At 37.5% G+C, this 19,043-nt stretch overlaps 1 protein-coding gene across 1 annotated transcript; it reads right to left on the bottom strand.

Annotated features, from left to right (window-relative positions):
- Positions 1-2,787: 2,787 nt before the first annotated feature.
- On the bottom strand, positions 2,788-4,542 carry LOC147004586 (elongation factor 1-alpha 1-like). The gene is made up of 2 exons (XM_085838036.1): positions 3,759-4,542; positions 2,788-3,602 (listed from the first exon to the last, which is right to left on the bottom strand). Exons 1-2 carry the CDS (start codon positions 4,477-4,479, stop codon positions 2,935-2,937), a joined length of 1,389 nt encoding a protein of 462 aa, XP_085694162.1. The 5' UTR covers positions 4,480-4,542; the 3' UTR covers positions 2,788-2,934.
- Between the last annotated feature and the right edge of the window lie 14,501 nt (positions 4,543-19,043).

Raw genomic sequence — 19,043 nt, 5'->3', positions numbered from 1 at the left:
TAAAAAGAATTTAAGAGGGCTAGAGAGATGACTCAGCAGTTAAGAGCACTTCCTACTCTTACAGAGGTTCTGAGTTAAATTCTCAGTAATCACATGGTGGCTCACAACCATCTGTAATTGGATCTGATCCCCTCTTCTGGTGTGTCTGAAAAGAGTTACATAATTTAATTTAAATAATTAAAAAAAATAAAAAATCAAACTGCAAGTCTAACCCCTGCAGATTATTAAAAAAAAATTAAGAATGGAGTTGACTGGAAGTTCAAGGACAAACTTGAAAAGAAAAACACCATGTTAGGCAAGCTATAAAACCTTAGCAGTTACCGAGATGTACAAAAGAGAGAATAGTAAGGGAAAACTCTGGATTTTTAAACTGGCATGGAGGTCAGACACATGTCAAATAAATATCCACATGGCATAGAAGGAGGCTTTAAAGATACCCAAAATGTTGGGGAATCCCAAAGTGTCATGGAAAGTATGCTTAGAAAACAGATAAAAGAAAGAAGAGCTTGTTCCTTGTAGTGGTTTCAGTGAGAGTGATTCCTATAGACTTATATGTTTGGTTTCTTGCTCCTCAGTTATTTAAACTACTTTGAGAAGGATTAATAAGTGTGGCCGTGTTGGAAAAAGACATGTTACTGAGGGTGGGCTTGAGTCTTCAAAAAACTCATTCTAACTCAATGATACTCTTTGTGTCTGACTTAATATTTCTATTGCTGCAATGAAACACCATGACTAAAAAACGAGTTGTGGAGGAAAGGGTGATATTTCAGTATCAGTGTTCATGATCAAAAACTCAGGACAGGAATTCAAACAGGGAAGGAAACTGGAACAGGAACCAATACAGAGGCCATGAAGGGATGTTCCTTACTAGAATGCTATCATGGCTTTGTTCAGCCTGCTTTCTTATAGACCCCAGAAGCACCAGCCCAGGGACAGCATCACCTACCATTGGTCTGGACCTTCCCAAAATAATTAATAAAACGCCTTACAGCTGCATCACAGAAAGGCATTTTCTCAGTTGTGTTTCTCTTCTTTTATATGACTTATCTGCTTGTGTCAAGTTGATATAAAACTCTGCAGGACACTATCTCCTGCCTAGAGATCAAGATGTGAGCTCTCTAATACTCTTGCCACAATACCCATATTCTGCCATCACAGATTCAATCTGAAACCCTAAACCCAAATAAATATTTGCTTTTACATGTTTCCTTGGTCATGTGTGTATTATCACAGCAATGTTAAAGTAACTAATATTCCACTCAGACGTTAGTGGATTCTTGAAAAAAAATCAGCCACATATTTTGCTTTCCCTGATTGTTATACTTCAAGATTTGCTTTGTTGTCAACTTTGTGAACTTTGACAAATTCAGGTTTCCTTTGAAACAATTTGGGTGGCTATCTTTTGGTGACGTTGTCTTTTGATCTTAAAATATTGGAATATTGTTGTTAAGCACAGTCACAGTTATCATGACAGTGGAGGAAAAAGAGTGCTCACAATAGTATTGAGATTCTGACAATAACTCAATAGTCAGCTACTGTAGAAACATCAGGATATTACTTTGCCACTCCTGCAGTCAGAAGCTTATAGAGACATGGTTATGTCTCTTTTGTCTTGAGTCTGCTTTCTTTCCTACAGACATTTCTATATTTCAACCTTACAGAAGGGGCTTCACAGGTCAAGAAGAACACATGGCTAGAGTTTTTCAGACAGTGAGATCAGACTTCCTGGAGTTATAAATATCTTAAAGGAATAGAGCCACAATATAACAGTAATACTATTTGCAGGACAGTCCTTCTAAATTTGGAAGCTCTTTGAGCAAGTTTGTAGTTCTTTGAAACTCTGCAGCATAATCCATTTGACAAGAAAGGTTTGCAGTTCTCTTGAACCATTGGAGTTCTTTTGGATGATTTGAAATACAGAAAAGGGGGATGGTAAAGAGATCCCTCCTCCCTCCCTCCCTCCCTCTTCCTTCCTTCCTTCCTTCCTTCCTTCCTTCCTTCCTTCCTTCCTTCCTTCCTTCCTTCCTTCCTTCCCTCCTTCCTCTCTCTCTCTCTCTCTCTCTCTCTCTCTCTCTCTCTCTCTCTCTCTCTCTCTCTCTCTCTCTCTCTCTTATTTATTTGGTTTTAGAGACAGGGTTACTTTGTATAGATAGCATTGGCTGTCCTCCAACTAACTCTGTAAACCAGGCTGGCCTTGAATTTAGACATCATTCTGCCTCTCCCTCCAAGTGCTGCAACTTAAAGTATTACCACTTTAACTATCTTCTTTATAAGGAAAAAAAACTTAACACATAAAAATCTCATGAAGTATTGAAAATTGTGATTGGTGGACCTTTAAAAAATATGTGTGTATGGAGAACTCATTTAGACAAAGCACAATATTCACCTTAATCAGCATAAAGGGTACTTTGTTCTGAAGCCAAATATGAGTGACCAGGGCCTGAGAACAGAGATTTAAGTTGCCAAAAATTATATATTCCAACTTTATATATTCATAAATTTCTACTAATAGAATAAATATAAATAAATAAATACCTGTACATGCCGACACTTTTCAAATAAATTGAGGGAAAAATTGAGTATGTGGTTATATGAAAACAGAGAAATCTTAACTACCAGAAATCACATGTTGTATAACAACTTTTTTTTTTTTCTCATTAAACTTGTTTTAATGGTCTCAAAATTCTGTGACAGATTTTTTGGTCAAGTTGTTTCCATTAAAAAGTACTGATTTTGAAAACTAATAACTTAAAACTGCCACACACACAAAAAATGGTCCACAAAACATTCTTTCCTTCTGAAGGTTTTACGATGCATTGTTATCATTAACCAGTCTTTTACTATTAAACTTAAATGGCCAATTGAGACAAACAGTTCTGAGACCGTTCTTCCACCACTGATTAAGACTGGGGTGGCAGGTGTTAGGGGTAATATTCATTTAGCCTTCTGAGCTTTCTGGGCAGACTTGGTGACTTTGCCAGCTCCAGCAGCCTTCTTGTCCACAGCTTTGATGACATCCACAGCAACTGTCTGCCTCATGTCACGAACAGCAAAACGACCAAGTGGAGGATAGTCAGAGAAGCTCTCAACACACATGGGCTTGCCAGGGACCATATCAACAATGGCAGCATCACCAGACTTCAGGAATTTGGGGCCATCTTCCAGCTTCTTACCAGAACGACGATCGATCTTTTCTTTAAGCTCAGCAAACTTGCATGCTATGTGGGCTGTGTGACAATCCAGAACAGGAGCATAGCCAGCACTGATTTGGCCTGGATGGTTCAGGATAATCACCTGAGCAGTGAAGCCAGCTGCTTCCATTGGTGGGTCGTTTTTGCTGTCACCAGCAACATTGCCTCTTCTAACATCTTTGACCGACACGTTCTTTACATTGAAGCCCACATTGTCCCCAGGAAGAGCTTCACTCAAAGCTTCATGGTGCATTTCAACAGACTTGACTTCAGTTGTTACATTGACTGGAGCAAAGGTAACCACCATGCCAGGTTTGAGAACACCAGTCTCCACTCGGCCCACAGGGACAGTGCCAATGCCTCCAATTTTATAGACATCCTGGAGGGGCAGTCGCAGAGGCTTAGTGGTGGTTGACAATAACTCAATAGTCAGCTACTGTAGAAACATCAGGATATTACTTTGCCACTCCTGCAGTCAGAAGCTTATAGAGACATGGTTATGTCTCTTTTGTCTTGAGTCTGCTTTCTTTCCTACAGACATTTCTATATTTCAACCTTACAACCTTAGGCAAGTTGGTGGTAGGATACAATCCAAAGCTTCCAGCAGCGTGGTGCCACTGGCACTGCCATCTTTGCGGGTGACTTTCCATCCCTTGAACCAAGGCATATTAGCACTTGGCTCCAGCATGTTGTCACCATTCCAACCAGAAATTGGCACAAATGCTACTGTGTCAGGGTTGTAGCCAATTTTCTTAATGTAGGTGCTGACTTCCTTAATTATTTCCTCGTATCTCTTCTGACTGTATGGTGGCTCGGTGGAATCCATTTTGTTGACACCAACAATCAGCTGTTTCACACCCAGGGTGTAAGCCAGAAGAGCATGCTCGCGGGTCTGCCCGTTCTTGGAGATACCAGCTTCAAATTCACCAACACCAGCAGCAACAATCAGGACAGCACAGTCAGCCTGGGATGTGCCTGTAATCATGTTTTTGATAAAGTCTCTGTGTCCTGGGGCATCAATGATGGTCACATAGTATTTGCTGGTCTCGAATTTCCACAGGGAGATGTCAATAGTGATACCACGCTCACGCTCAGCTTTCAGTTTGTCTAAGACCCAGGCGTACTTGAAGGAGTCCTTTCCCATCTCAGCAGCCTCCTTCTCAAACTTTTCGATGGTTCGCTTGTCGTTTCCACCACATTTGTAGATCAGGTGGCCGGTTGTGGTGGACTTGCCGGAATCTACGTGTCCGATTACGACGATGTTGATGTGAGTCTTTTCCTTTCCCATTTTTGCTTTGAATTAGCGGTGGCTTTCACAACACCTGCGTTCTGACGGCAAACCGGTTGCGAAAAAGCGTATAACAACTTTTAACCTTTGGTAGTAACTATTGTTTTATAAAGTTAATATATTCTAAATACTGTTTAACTTTAAGATGCAGGATGCTGACTCTGACACACAAGTAAGCAGGAAATGGCTATAAAGAGGACTAAAGATCATGTCCCAGAAGTTAGAGTTAGATTTGGATTGCAACATTCCAAACTCTGTGGATCACTATAATTCAGTCTACCAATAAGACATTGTAGACAACTTCTCTCACCAAATTCTCACTTACATTGTTTTGGTTCATTTTGAAGTCATAAAAAAAGAACTGTGGCAGTCTATATTTTTAACAGCCAAAGTCCAAAGATTCAAGAAAATTAAAAAAAAAAAAAAATAGAAACTGATTTCTAAACTTCACCTCTAACATGCGTATCTAAATTACTAATTAAAATGTTAAAGGTCACTACATAATATGGCTTTGTTCTGGTATTTTCATATGTTTATTATGAAAACGTAGAGAGAAAAATATGATTCTAGGATTTAAGGTCAAAACCTAATGCTACATGAAAATACCTTTATTTATGTGTTTAAATATATTTGAAGTGCTTTTGCTATATATACTTAAAATATAAAATTGAACAATTAGTTTTAGATTGACTCAAACTCAGAAATGCTTTTGCCTTGGTTCATTTAAAACATATATATTTTGACAATGTAAAGATGTAAATATTTTTGCTTTGAAATAGAACCAAAGAGATAATAAAATGTGTTGCAAATATATCTCAAGATCAAAGTATGTTGATGTGACTCCCTACTCCTAGTTCTCAGTCTCCTTGATGTTTGACTTTGGAAACAGGGCTCATAAGGAAGCATAAGGACCATTATTTGAAAGAAAGAAAGAAAAGAAAGAAAGAAAGAAAGAAAGAAAGAAAGAAAGAAAGAAAGAAAGAAAGAAAGAAAGAGAGAAAGAAAGAAAGGAGATTGGAAGAGAAGGGAAGGGAAGGGAAGGGAAGAAGGGAAGGGAAGGGAAGGGAAGGGAAGGGAAGGGAAGGGAAGGGAAGGGAAGGGAAGGGAAGGGAAGGGAAGGGAAGGAAAGGAAAAGGAAGGAAAGGGAAGGAAAGGTATTCACAAGAACATGGGGTCATATTGTCTACTACCTCTACCAAAACAAACTCAGAGACATTAACTAGTGGAGAAAAATAGTGCAGAGACCATCTTCCTCCCACAAATGCAGTCTCCATTTCAAAGTTGTAGGTCCTCATAGAAATTTTTATTGGTTAATAGTTTAAAAAATATCCTCACAATAATGGTGATATCACAAATAATGGTGATAAGTGGTGATAAATGAGCCAATAGGAGTGCTTGGCAGGACTTGACTTTACATACAGGGCTTAGCTAAGTAAAGCTACCTGTTTCTGTCTCCTTTAGAAATTTACTTTGGTCCATTCTGTTATTGTTGAAAGAAAAAAAATAAATAAAACAAAACTAGCAAACAAAAACAATGCCAGGATAAACATTTGGATTTTGATTAATAACCAACAGTCTAAGATAAATACCTTAAAAGTAAAAAAGATATTTTTTTTGAAAATTAAAGCTTAAAAATAAGACAAACTCAATGAATATCTGGTACACAGCAATGTTATAGGAGGAAACGATAGTAACTGATGCTATTATCTTTGGGAAAGATGTAAGGAGCCGCCCTCACATTCGCCATTACAAGATGGCGCTGATGGCACTGGCACCCGTGTAATCAAACCATCTGTGCATGCACCCATGTGCTCTGCCTTCCCCGTGACGACAACTCCGGCCGATGGGCTGCAGCCAATCAGGGAGTGACACGTCCGAGGCGGAGGACAGTCCTCCATAAAAGGGACGGGTTTCCGCCATTCTAGCGATCTCTCTATCTCTCTCTCTCTGGCTCTCTTCTCCACTGGCTCCTGAAGGGGTAAGCGATAAAGCTTGTGCCGCAGAAGATTCCGGTTGCCCTGAGCGTGTTCTTACCAGGGGGAACAAAAGCGCAGGCAATAGAAAGAGATAAAACAAGGACTGGGATGCTTCTCTAGATGTTTGTATTACTTAGAAAAATGGGAGCTGGGATCCAAAGATGATATGTAAGGAATAGTCCACCCCGGAAAGCTTCTCATTTTGGTAATGACTGTATCTCATCTAAATTTAAATAGTATTAAAGCTTTATTCTCACAAATGCAAGGAGAAAGACTACCAACCACAAGTTATATAGTCAAATCAATGCTTTTTTTTTATTATTAATCATTTTGTTAGTTTACATTTCAAATGAAATTCCCCTTCCCAGTTATCCCTCCACAACCCCCACCACATCCCCACTCTTTCCTCTCCATTTTGCCTCTATGAGAGTGCTTCTCTACCCACTCCTGTACATAGCAAAGGTGGTCCAGAAGCTCGCTCTCCATAAGATGTGGTTCAAGAATTAATGTCTTGTGAGGGCTAAAGTTATGTTTTACATTTATATTAGTATGCTTAAAAGATCTATTAGACAAAAGTGCCTCTAATCTGAAGCCTCACTCACCCAAGGACAGTTTGGAATTTTGGGGGCTATTGTTCATGTAAAATGACAAGCTACAAGTGCTTGCTCCTGTAAACAAAACATGGTTGTACCAACTCAACAAGATGTACTTGAGCATATGAGTTTCCCTTTTCTTAGTGGATTACAGGCCACCAGCCCACAAAGGCGAAGGGAGCAGAAGTAGCAAGAAGGTTTCAGAAAGCCATGAGTATAACAGAAAGAACTTATGGTAGTCAGTTTCAGAGTGACAGCTTATTTTATTGTTCCAGGGGTAAGGTATAAAAAGGTTCTTATGGTTACAGGAGGGAAAGGATGATTTGTCATAACACAGTACCTAATTATAATATGGCCAGGGGGAGACTTATGTGCTGAATCATGCAACACTTGCAGGCAGCTCTGTGCAGAGTCATCCTCCAAATAATATCAATAATCTCTGCTTAAAGACACTCTCCAATAAAGGTTGGACAGCAAAGAGGAAACCCATGCTGAGAAAAAGAGTCCTCCATTTTGTGCTGATCTCTGAGAGCTATCCAGCTGTGACCTGAATAGCAAGGTCTTACACATAGGTGGAAGTTCCATAGGCAGGAAGTAAGTTATTATGTATGCTAGCCCTTGCTTGGGCAAAGGCAGGAAGTATGTAGATTAGTACATACTTTGGCTAAAACTTCGTGGTAGTTGTCTTATTCTTGCTTGACAGGATTAATATTTTCTGGGGGCCTCCGTGAAATCAAACCATTCACTCAAATTCTACAGCAAGAACTTCACTCCCGAACTCCAGGACTGAAGGGCTGCCTCGGGAGAAGAGCATCTTGAGATGGTTCAAGGTTCTTAAGCATGCCTTCAGTTTTCTGCACTATTAGAGTAAATTTCTATGCTGAAAAAAGCAGCACTTCTGGTAAGTCATAATATGATTCTGTTTTGTGAGATGCTAATCTTGAATGTGAACTACTGTTCCAAATGGGGCAAAGGTCAAGATGTTACCCACCCACCTGGTTCTGTTTGTTTGGAAAGTTTTATTTATTTTGTGTGTTTGAGTGTGTTTCAGTAAATCTCTCCATCCCAAATATGCCCCTGCAATGAAAACACAAAACAGTTAATATGAATACATGCTGTGCGCCTAGACTGGGCAGATCTACCACTACACTACCATCTTCCACAGCTTATGAGACCCCTTCGAACTTGTGGTTTCTCCAGGCCATGTGCTTCTGCTCTGCTTTTCTTCCTCCTCCTCCTCTGCATCCTTTCCCTCTTCCTTTTTCTTCTTCTTCTCTCCCCACCTTCTGTTCCACCTTCCCTTTATCTGCCCAATCATCAGGTCTCCTTTATTTTACAAATTAAGGTGGGAATCCGGTTTACAGGAAATCACCTGAGTGCTGACTCATTCCTTGTTCACAACCACTAACAGGCAAACGGAATTAACATCAAATATATTGACCCAAGGCTATCCACAACAGGGTGGGTTTATATTTTCTGGTGTTTTCAAAAGTTTTCCTGCAAACTTAAGAGCCAAGGTAGATATGGGTCAGACTCAGGTGAACATATGAATGATGGTAGCCCTCATGTTTTGTTTCTGAATGGTCTCTTTTGAGTGTGTGAGCTTTCCATATTTATTGGTTCTCTATTATCTCTGGTTCTACCAGATGCTAGCCACCACCATTAACACCACTGGCCACAGCTGCTTTGATGGCGAGGGCTCTGAATTTATCTCTGAGCTTTCTGGTCACTGGATTTTTTTTTAGAAGAGATGCAAATGTCTTTTGGGTATGGATATCTTAAAGTTGTTTTTCACTGTTATCCTTTATTGAATAGCTGGTCATGGAGTTGTGTTACGGCTATTTCATTCTCTAGATCTAAGCACACAAGAGTTCCTTTCCTGGAATCTCTGTAGGAACTATATTTCTGCCACACAAGACTAAGCAGAGCAGTGTTAAAAATGCTGGTAACATGTGATCACCACCAGAACCAAGAGCCACAATGAAATGGAGCCAGCTAGAACCTAGAATACAGGCTGTTTTTATTGCCAAGAGAAAAACCAGAGGAGTGACCTGAATCCCTTGAGGAAGTCAAAATGATTATTAGTAAATACCAGATATTGATCATTGAGTAGTTTGTACTGTTAGAGTTTGGTTTTGCCTTGTCCAACTTGTGGTTGTGCCCTGTTTCTTCTTCTTTCAGTAAAAATTGCTACTTTATTTTCATATTATAGGAGCCCAGAGTTGAAAGATTTCTCAACTTCTTTAAAGGGCAATTTTGGAGTTTCATAGAAAATTTTAAAAACTGGGTATTTTTAATGAAAGGTTTAAATATTTCAATTTATAAGGCTCTGGGACACTTTAAATTTGTAGTGCGTTTTATATTATGATGTCTTATTAATATATAATCTCAATAAATAATTAAAAGTCTAGAATTAGGGCCACAGTTATGAGCACCAAACACTAAACAGCAGAAACTGGGACATTTTATCTTATGATGCACCTAGACAATGACTTAAGCAATCTGACAAAGAATCTATAGAATGTCTTCTACTTATCAAAGGTTTATTCAAATTAACAAAGAGTGACTTAAGAATTATGTCTAGCCCCCTCATTTGTTGCTAAGATTTAGGTAATTTGATATACCGAATCATACAAGTAGCTTAGCTATGCTGTGATATTATGCTATTAAAGAGCCAGGAAGATATAATAAAGTAATAAAAATATAATAATCATTCCCTATGAACTACTTTTACAATTTAAAGATATATTTTTATACTAAAAGAGCTTCAATTCAGAAATTATATGTTAGAGATCAAACTTAACAGAGATAAACCTACAAATCTTAATTTCTTAAAAGCTACTAACATATAGTAAACTGTTAAAGATAATTAAGATATGCAAGTTAATGGTCAGTCACATTATAAATGCTCAAATTCTCTAATGTTTTCAGAATTATGTTTGTAACCACACTAAGTTCAAATGTAATACATTTATAATGACAAGTTTTATTTAGTCATATATATATTATATATATATAATTACTTTTTAAAGACAGAGTTTCTCACTGGCTAGCTTTTGTGGAATAAACAGGCCTTGAACTCACAGAGATCTACCTACTTCTGCCTGAAGAGTGCTAGGATTAAAGACATGGGCCACCATGCCTAGCTCCGGTATGTGTTTTCAAGTTTAAGTCTAAAGCATTTAACGAACTCATGTATGCTTATTAGACAATGATGCTCAAACTTTTCAGAGATCTACTGAATATGACATTTAAAATGTTTAATAAAAATGCTTACTATTATAGACAGAAATACCAACTCCTAGTAGGAACCTTAGTGTCTCCAAGGAAGATACACAGTATAAAATGACACTATCTGAATTGTGATAACACTAATCTCTAAGAAAACTTACTCTTGACCATGTCTAACCTCCCATTAAGTTCATATACATACTCTCAACAGTTTTATGTTGATTGTCCTACTTCATCTGGTCAAAATAAGGTCAGTTTCTTCATGTTTCTTCTCCACAGAAAAATCTGTCAAATCTGGTTCTGCCAGCTGCTCTATATACCAGCTGAATATTAAATGCTGTCTTCTATGGCAATTTAAGATGGACTACTGCCCCAAATGAAGCCATCAAGAGGACAAGAGCCTGGGGCAAACATCTACGCAGTAGGTAAGTCAGTGCCATTTTAATTGATACATCAGACATTTCGATAATACTTCCTGCTATAGTTTGTTATTCTTAAATCTATGATGGCATTGACAGCTAGGTTAACTGGAGCTTTGTAAGTTTGGCATCAGCAGGCAACCAGATTCTTCCCTAAGGCTGCAGCTACCTTATTAGTTCATTGCATAGGTTAACAACCAGGCCTTACTTTTTCTAGTGCTATTAGTTCTGATGAAAAAGGCAGAAAGGTTTGCTACAAGGATTCATATTAAAGGATAAACAAGTTTCAGATAGAACATTTTATTCCTTTATTTAAAGAACTTGCTTAATAATTACTGCTTTCAGTAAGTAGTAAGTACTTGTGTCTCTGGTAAATTACTAGATGGAAAGAAAGGGGTTTTCAGTATAAGTAAGTTCTGAGGGTCTAGGAAATGATTCTAAGGCATATAAAGATATGAAAATGTGAATTTTAAATTCTGAGGGATAAGAAAGTGTTTTAAGTTATGTAATACCTTAAAATATAAGATATAAGAAAGGGATTCAAGGTAATGAACAAATGTTTCAAATTTCTTTCCCCTTTTCTATGTTGCTGTTTTACTAAGATTTCAAAAGTTCACATTTTAACATTGCTCAGTGAAATTCTGATGTTGGTAATGCTCTGACTACTATTATCAGTCAGAAGCTTAAGTATCCAAATTTTCTTTGGTTGTCATCTAAGTACAGACTTAAAAGTATTTCTCATCTGGCTAAAATCATTTCTGTCCAGTCTATTTCTATTTCTATTCAGCACTTTAGACAGAAAAAAAAAAAAAGGTTTCATGACTTTTAACCCAGAGCCACAGCTTTTGCTATAATTTGAAAGGGTGAATCTATTCCAGAAGTTTTGTAGACACCTGCAAGCTGCTTTTGCTACAATATGAATTTAATTACAGATTGAAAATTGTAGCAATAGTAATATATCTAAAATTTTATCTATTTTGTAAACTAAAAAAGTCATGTACTCTTAATCTTGCTTCCCACTTGCTTCTCTCTCACCCTTTTCAGCTGTTCCTTCCCCCTTCCCTTCTTCCTCTCTTCACATGATCATGGCCTCTCTCTCTCTCTCTCTCTCTCTCTCTCTCTCTCTCTCTCTCTCTCTCTCTCTCTCTCTCTGTCTCCCTCTCTCTCTTCCTTTCTCTGCCTGTAGTACCCTCCTTAACTCCAATACCCATGCCCTGAAAAAACTCACTTCTATAAAAAAAAAATCATGCAAACTTCACGGAGTCATAAGATTTGGATTCACCTCACCTCTCACATGTGGAATGGACTCTAAATAAGTACAACCTAAGTTTCCTAACCTGCCCATTTGTCCATGTTCTCTCTCTCTCTCTCTCTCTCTCTCTCTCTCTCTCTCTCTCTCTCTCTCTCTCTCTCTCTCTCTCTCTCTCTCTCCATTCTGTCTGAATATTCTCCTACCCCTTGCCCTACTACCAGGACTATGGGCCTGAATGTTCTAAATGTAAGACTTTCCTTTCAGTTCCTAAACTTTAATTTCTCTCCCTAGTCTATATCAGTCTCAGCAGATTTCCACTTGGCTAAAGGACACCATTAAGGCATCAGCTGCATATTATGTATTGCCCCAAATGGATGGATGCTAGTCCTAGACTTGATGGAAGTTGATGTGAACCAGTCCAACTTATGTGATTGTTCCCTGTCTCTTCAGCAGGGTCTGAGAACCAGATGTTTCTGATGAATATCCCATTGCCAGATGCCACTCCTGACTTTTGACTAGCATTCCAGTTTCTCTGGTCCCTGACAATGATGTGCTAGTTTCAGCAATAAGTTGTTACAGAAGAGAGTATATCATCTCTTATCATCTACAAATAGCTAGAACATTAGACCCAAAGGAAACTCGCTGGCATTAGGGAATAAATGGCCCCATATAATACCTATTGGCATACCAGGAAACATACCTATTAAATCAAATAAACCTAGATATATCAACAGGTAAATTTATTTACTGAAGTAATTCTACAGTATGATAGGGTACCCAAACTGCTTCATGTTAAAAAGAAAGGAGGTTATTGTGTAGCATTAATAGAAAATTATTATTTCTATACAAAACCACTTGAGAATCTTAGAAATAATTTGGACATGAGAGAGAGAGAGAGAGAGAGAGAGAGAGAGAGAGAGAGAGAGAGAGAGAGAGAGAGAGAGAGATCCAATGTGAAGGAAAAGAACTAGTTACCATGATCACAGTAACTCTGATATCAGCCAGCACAAGGTTTTTGGCCATTCTATTTCTGGAAATTTACTATTTGTCCTTACATCATTAATACCTCAACTAAATTCATAAATACATGTCTGGGTATCATTAAGATGATTTTATTACATCCCAGTATAAAGAGGTACTCACCACAGAGTCAAGGATTTGAATCCATAGAATTCAAGGAGGAAACTGAGAGATAAAGCTATGTTTTACATTTAAATTTTTGTGCCTAAGAGGTATATAAAACAAAAATGTCTCTCACCTATAAGCTCCACTTGCCCAAGGACAGATAACTTCCTGGAATGCTGGGGGCTGTTATTCATGTAAGATACAATGCCACATGATTTCACTTCTATAAAAATGTTTGTTGACCCAACTGCATAGGATATTCTTGATCTTAGTGTATGCTTGTCCTGAAGGCAGAAAGCCTTTGACTTTTCCCATTATAAGCACCTGAATAACATAATTGGTGGACATTCTCTGGGAATCCAGGGTATGGTTCGGGACAGTGTTTATTGATCTGTCAAGTATTTAATAAACCTTGATTCACATTTGTTTCAAAAGTTGTGGTAGTGGTATTACTCTCACCTGGTGAAACTAACACCCTAAGCCATTTTTCCAAGCCTCTTTTTTTGGGAAAAACCACCAATGTGGGAAGTTGCTGTCAACAGTCATTACAGAACATTTGCTACAGCCCATGATTGCAAGGGTGGAGCACAACCCAATTCTGAGAAACAGAAGCTTAAGTTTTACAGTAAAGACAAACGTAACTATAGACGCAAAGGCTCCAAGGCACCAAATGGAGTTGGGCTGATTCCTCTAATGGTTCATTATAAATTAACTAGAAACAAAACCAGTATTTTCACAAAAGGGGTATGTTAGATTTGGAGTATGAATTCACTGGATGAGGTAATGAGATGTATAGCTAGATTGTTCCTATGATACATATCTAACTGACAAATACAGAATGATAAAATGCTATGAAATTTTTCATTACTTTTGATTACAGATAAATAGTTTCAAAGTCAAATCTATTTGGAAGTTTGATTTTACTTTTCTGTGTTTTAAAATTAAACACAATAACTCCATTTCCCATCCTCACCTGAGAATCTTTCTTTTTATTTTTTTGTCTCCTGAAGTATTCATACTTGTTTCTTTAAACACTTTGTAATAAACTGTGCTAAGATTTTCTATATTTAAAACAATAATGCTATTTATTCTTTGTGGTATCACTCTGTGTGCTTATTAATATGTTAGATATAATAGTTGTGGTTCACTTTTATTACTAACAATTTGCACATGTTATCACATATATTCTTGTCTTTATTGTTTTTGATGAGAAGCCAGCTGTGAATTTTATCTTTTTTTTTTGTATGTCACGGTTAGTCATTGTCATTTTGCTCATTTTATGATTCTCTTTGCCTTTTACTTGAACCTGAGCATTGGCTCCATTATTTTCCATGCTCCATAGTTTTCTGTTGTAGACTGGATGCCTTACATAATATATGATGGCCCCTGGGCTACTGATCCCTCCTACCTTGTCTGTGGGTTAATATTTCTATTATTTTGTGAGAGAAATGTATTTGTTTCATGACTTGGATAAAATAGTTTGGTTGTCTTTTCTCATGAGAAACAGAGCTTCACATAACTTTGTTCAAAAATTTATTTTTGTTTTCACCTTTTAGCCTAGCTACCTCTTGGTCATCTCTTTGTCGTAGTCTTCTTCTTCTTCTTCTTCTTCTTCTTCTTCTGCTGCTGCTGCTGCTGCTGCTGCTGCTGCTGCTTTTCTCAAAGAACCAACTATTTGTTTCATTGATTCTTTATATTTTTTGTTTCTACTTTATTGATTGTGGCCCTGAGTTTTATAGCATTTGAAATGTAAATGAAGAAAATATCTAATAACAACTTGTTTAAAAAAAGTAAAAAAATAATTGTAGAAATCTCATACTAGTCATCTCTATGTCTTCTTAAACAATGTATTCATCACAATGGTGCTTAATTTGCCTTGGAAGATTAAACATTTGCCTTTTTAAATTCATTACTTCTGTCAGTGACTTTGAGGTTACTATTTTTGATTCATTCAGAACTATATCTCTGTAAATTGTGTTTCTTGATCCTTGGGTATACACACAATTTTCAAGATATGGAAGCCTCTGATTTTATTTTTATATTAGGTTTCCATGAAGTTCCTCTTTCATTCAAATAGCTTATTTTTCCATGCAGTGTCTGATTAAAAATTGAGACATAAGCCTCTAGTGGAATAAGTTTCCAGCCTTTGTCAGTTTATTTATGTATAACTTTGGAAGTATTTCAAGTTGACCATTAATATCGCTCTCATTGGTTCTGAATAAGTGCAGAATAGTACAAGTTTCCTGGCCTTAATATTGACTATGGCATAAGATATACCATTACTGAAATTTCTGATTTTCTCTTTGTTAAACCTCTGACTTGTCTGATATTTGCATTTTTGTTATGAATGATAACTATATAGCACCCTTGTAATTGGCTTCTACCAAGATGTGAAAAATACATTGCTTCAACATGGACTTTGTTTTGGAGTTTATTCTATTTGAAGTGACTACTCTTTTTAAGGTAGATCTGAACTTTCCCCCTAAGGAAGATACTGCTGCATTATGATGGGTACAGAAACCAACTCCTTCTATGGTGTTTTGTTCATAGCCAGACACTGAATATGTATGTCTTAATCTTTTTTATTTCCCTTCTACCTGTTTCTTCTATGCTGTCAGGGCACTAGTTTGGAATAAATACATCATAGTATACTTAATTCATTGTGCTTAGGATCACAACATACTCAGAAGTATCATCTTGTTATGGTACTTTGGGACCTTGGGTGCAGAAGGAAATTCCACACCTCTTGTTTGGACATGCTTAGTATGGAATCAGAGGATATGGGTAACCTACCACCATTTAGTAAAAACCCTGCCCCTAGACTATAAACTATGGGCAAAATGAGCCTCATCATCTTAGCCACAAATATTGAAGAGTTTCCATTTCAAAAACTGTGGATAGAAGCAATGGATGCTTATGTCTCGATGTATATATTCATTTATATGTTAATACTTGGTACAATTTCTTGAGGGAGTGACTCGTCATTAAGCACTTTCAGGAATAATTTTATCAAGTTAAATGGCTATTGGAGAGAAAAGGGTATGACATATTCCTCAATTCTTCATGTGGTAATTGTTCAAAACTGATATTGGTATACTTATTATATGTTATATATTATTACTTAATTAATTCATTAGTTACAGTATCTGTTATGTATAGATTTTACAGTTTTTACATATACATTTTTGTCATCTTTAAATACAGATTCTGGCCAGGCATGGTAGCACACGCCTTTAATCCCAGCACTCGGGAGGCAGAGGCAGGCGGATTTCTGAGTTTGAGGCCAGCCTGGTCTACAAAGTGAGTTCCAGGAAGGCCAGGGATACACAGAGAAACCCTGTCTCGAAAAACAAACAACAACAAAAAAACAACAACAAAATACAGATTCTGATCTTCACTCATAATATGGAATGGATTTTATTTTTGTTGTCCAATTACCCTAGTTAAAACTCCCAGTACACCATAAAAGAGAACTGAGAAGTACAGTCATATTCATTCTAGCTCATAAAGGAAAAAATAGTGTTTTATTGCTAAATAGAATTCCAGCTGCAATATTTTGCACATATTCCTGTCATTTAATGAAATATTCCTTTTTATTATTAATTGACTGAAGTTTATTATTAATTACTAAATTTCTGGAATGTTTTCTTTTACTTCTTTTATTTTTTATGGATTTATTGTTTCGTTACATGTGTGTGTGTGTGTTTGTGTGTGTGTTGGTGCATGTGTTTCATGACATGTATGGAGTCCAGTGGACAGGTTGTGATAATCATTTCTCTCCTTCGATCATGTGGGATCTAGGGAATCAACGTCATGATGCCTTGGTTTACCACCTGGGTCATGTTACTGACCTTTTGGGATATTTGAAATGTTTTTTTCTTAAACTATTGAATTTGTGATGGTTCTCCCTTTTGATACAATTTTCTGTGTCACATTGGTTTTTTGTTTGTTTGTTTTCTTGTTTTACTTTTTTTTTGGTTTGTTTTTGTTGTAGTAGTTTATTCTTTAATATTTTTTACATTGCAGTCTTTTTCCCAATTCTGGTCCACCATCTGACTGTTCCAAATCCCATACCACCTCTACACCCCAAACCCTGTCTCCAAGAGGATGTAATCACCACCCATCAGCCCTACCTACTCCCTGAGGCCTCAAATCTCTTGAGGGTCAGGTGCATCTTCCCTGTATTGAGTCCAAACCCAGCAGCCCTCTGCTGAATATGTGTTGGGGGTGTCATATCAGCTGGTGTATGCTGCCTGGTTGGTGGCTCAGTGTCAGAGGAATCTCAAGGGTCCAGGTTAGTTGAGACTGCTGGCCTTCTTATAGGGTCCTACTACTACTCAGATTCTTCCAGCTTTTCCCTAATTCTACCACAGTGGTCAGCACCTTGTGTTCATTGGTTGGGTTTAAATACCTGCATCTGATTCATTCAGCTTCTTGTTGGGCCTTTGGGTGGAGCAGTCATGATAGGCCCCTGTTTGTAAGCACACCATAGCATCAGTAATAGTGTCAAGCCTTGGGGCAGCCCTTGAAATGGATCCCAATTTAGTCTTGTCACTGGATGTCCTTTCCTTTGTCTCTTTTCCATTTTTGAGCCTGCAGTTCTTTCACACAGGAATGATTCTGGGTCAGAGTTTTTGACTGTGGGATGGCAGCCTCATCCCTCCACTTGATGTCCTGTCTTTCTACTAGAGGTTGACAGGACAAGTCCCCTCTCCCCACTTTCATTCACTTATTGGATATTTTCTTTATTTACATTTCAAATGCTCTCCCCTTTCCTAGTCCCCACCCCAGGAACTTCTTATTCCATTCCCCCTCTCCCCTGCTGCTATGAGGGTCTTCTCCCACCCACATACCCACGGCATCCTACCTGCCCTGGCATTCCCTATATTCTTAACGAAGATATTCTTTATTCTTTTACTTTCTTACTTTGATTCCTGATTTGATATTCGTTATTTTCAGTCTTATTTTTACTTTGAGGTTAACTGGTTTTCTCCTCTATATCCATAAACCTAGAAAAAATAAACTCATTAATTACAGCTTTTTTACTATTCTAAAATGGTGTTTAATGCTGTACATTTTTATTTAAGTATTAAGTCAGTTTGAATTCCGCTTTCTAAAACCCAAGATTAGAAATATACTAAATGATGAAAATAATTCACTTCTATTTTGCTATGTATTGTCCCTTAAAATTTTTAAAATAATTTTTCACAAATGAGATATATCATGTACAAATACACACAGACATAAACATGCACACACAAAGCAAGAAGGGGAAGTTGTTACTATCTATGAATTATTATACCTTGCTTATGACTTGGTTGTTTTCATCAACTTTCTTCTTTTTTTTTATTTTTTTCACAAAAAATAATGGATTTTATCACGGTAATTTTCTTTTTTTATTATTTTAATTTGGTATTTTCTTCATTTACATTTCCAATGCTATCCCAAAAGCCCCCCATACCCCCCCATTCCCCTACCCATGCACTCCCTCTTCTTGGCACTGGCGTTCCCCTGTACTGAGGCATATAAAGTTTGTAAGACCAATGCACCTTTCTTTCCAATGATGGCCTACTAGGCCATCTTCTGATACATATGCAGCTAGAGACACAAGCTCCGAGGTGTAGTGGTTAGTACATATTTTTGTTCCACTTGTGGGTTGCAGACCCCCTTATCTCCTTGGGTATTTATTCTACCTCGTCCATTGGGGGCCCTGTGATCCATCCAATAGCTGACTATGAGTATCTACTTCTGTGTTTGATAGACCCCAGCATGGCCTCAAAAGAGACAGCTATATTAGGGTCCTTTCAACAAAATCTTGCAAGTGGATGCAATGGTATCAGCGTTTGGAGGCTGATTATGGGGTGGATACCCAGATATGGCAGTTTCTAGATGGTCCATCCTTTTCTCTCAGCTCCAAACTTTATCTCTGTAACTCCTTCCATGGGTGTTTTGTTCCCAATTCTAAGAA

The sequence above is a fragment of the Mus caroli genome, unplaced genomic scaffold (genome assembly GCF_978045245.1).
Source record: "Mus caroli unplaced genomic scaffold, Mus_caroli_1 scaffold_5, whole genome shotgun sequence".
NCBI classification, from domain to species: domain Eukaryota; kingdom Metazoa; phylum Chordata; class Mammalia; order Rodentia; family Muridae; genus Mus; species Mus caroli.
Note: the sequence above shows the minus strand (reverse complement) of the source record. Positions and strands in the feature narration are given on the sequence as shown.

What these genes read in the sequence shown, in the direction of transcription:
- LOC147004586 (XM_085838036.1), bottom strand. Translation starts at nt 4,479, where the DNA reads ATGGGAAAGGAAAAGACTCACATCAACATCGTCGTAATCGGACACGTA. An exon ending in TATCCTACCACCAACTTGCC is followed by an intron (nt 3,603 to 3,758) that starts TAAGGTTGTAAG and finishes AGTTATTGTCAA; the next exon opens with CCACCACTAAGCCTCTGCGA.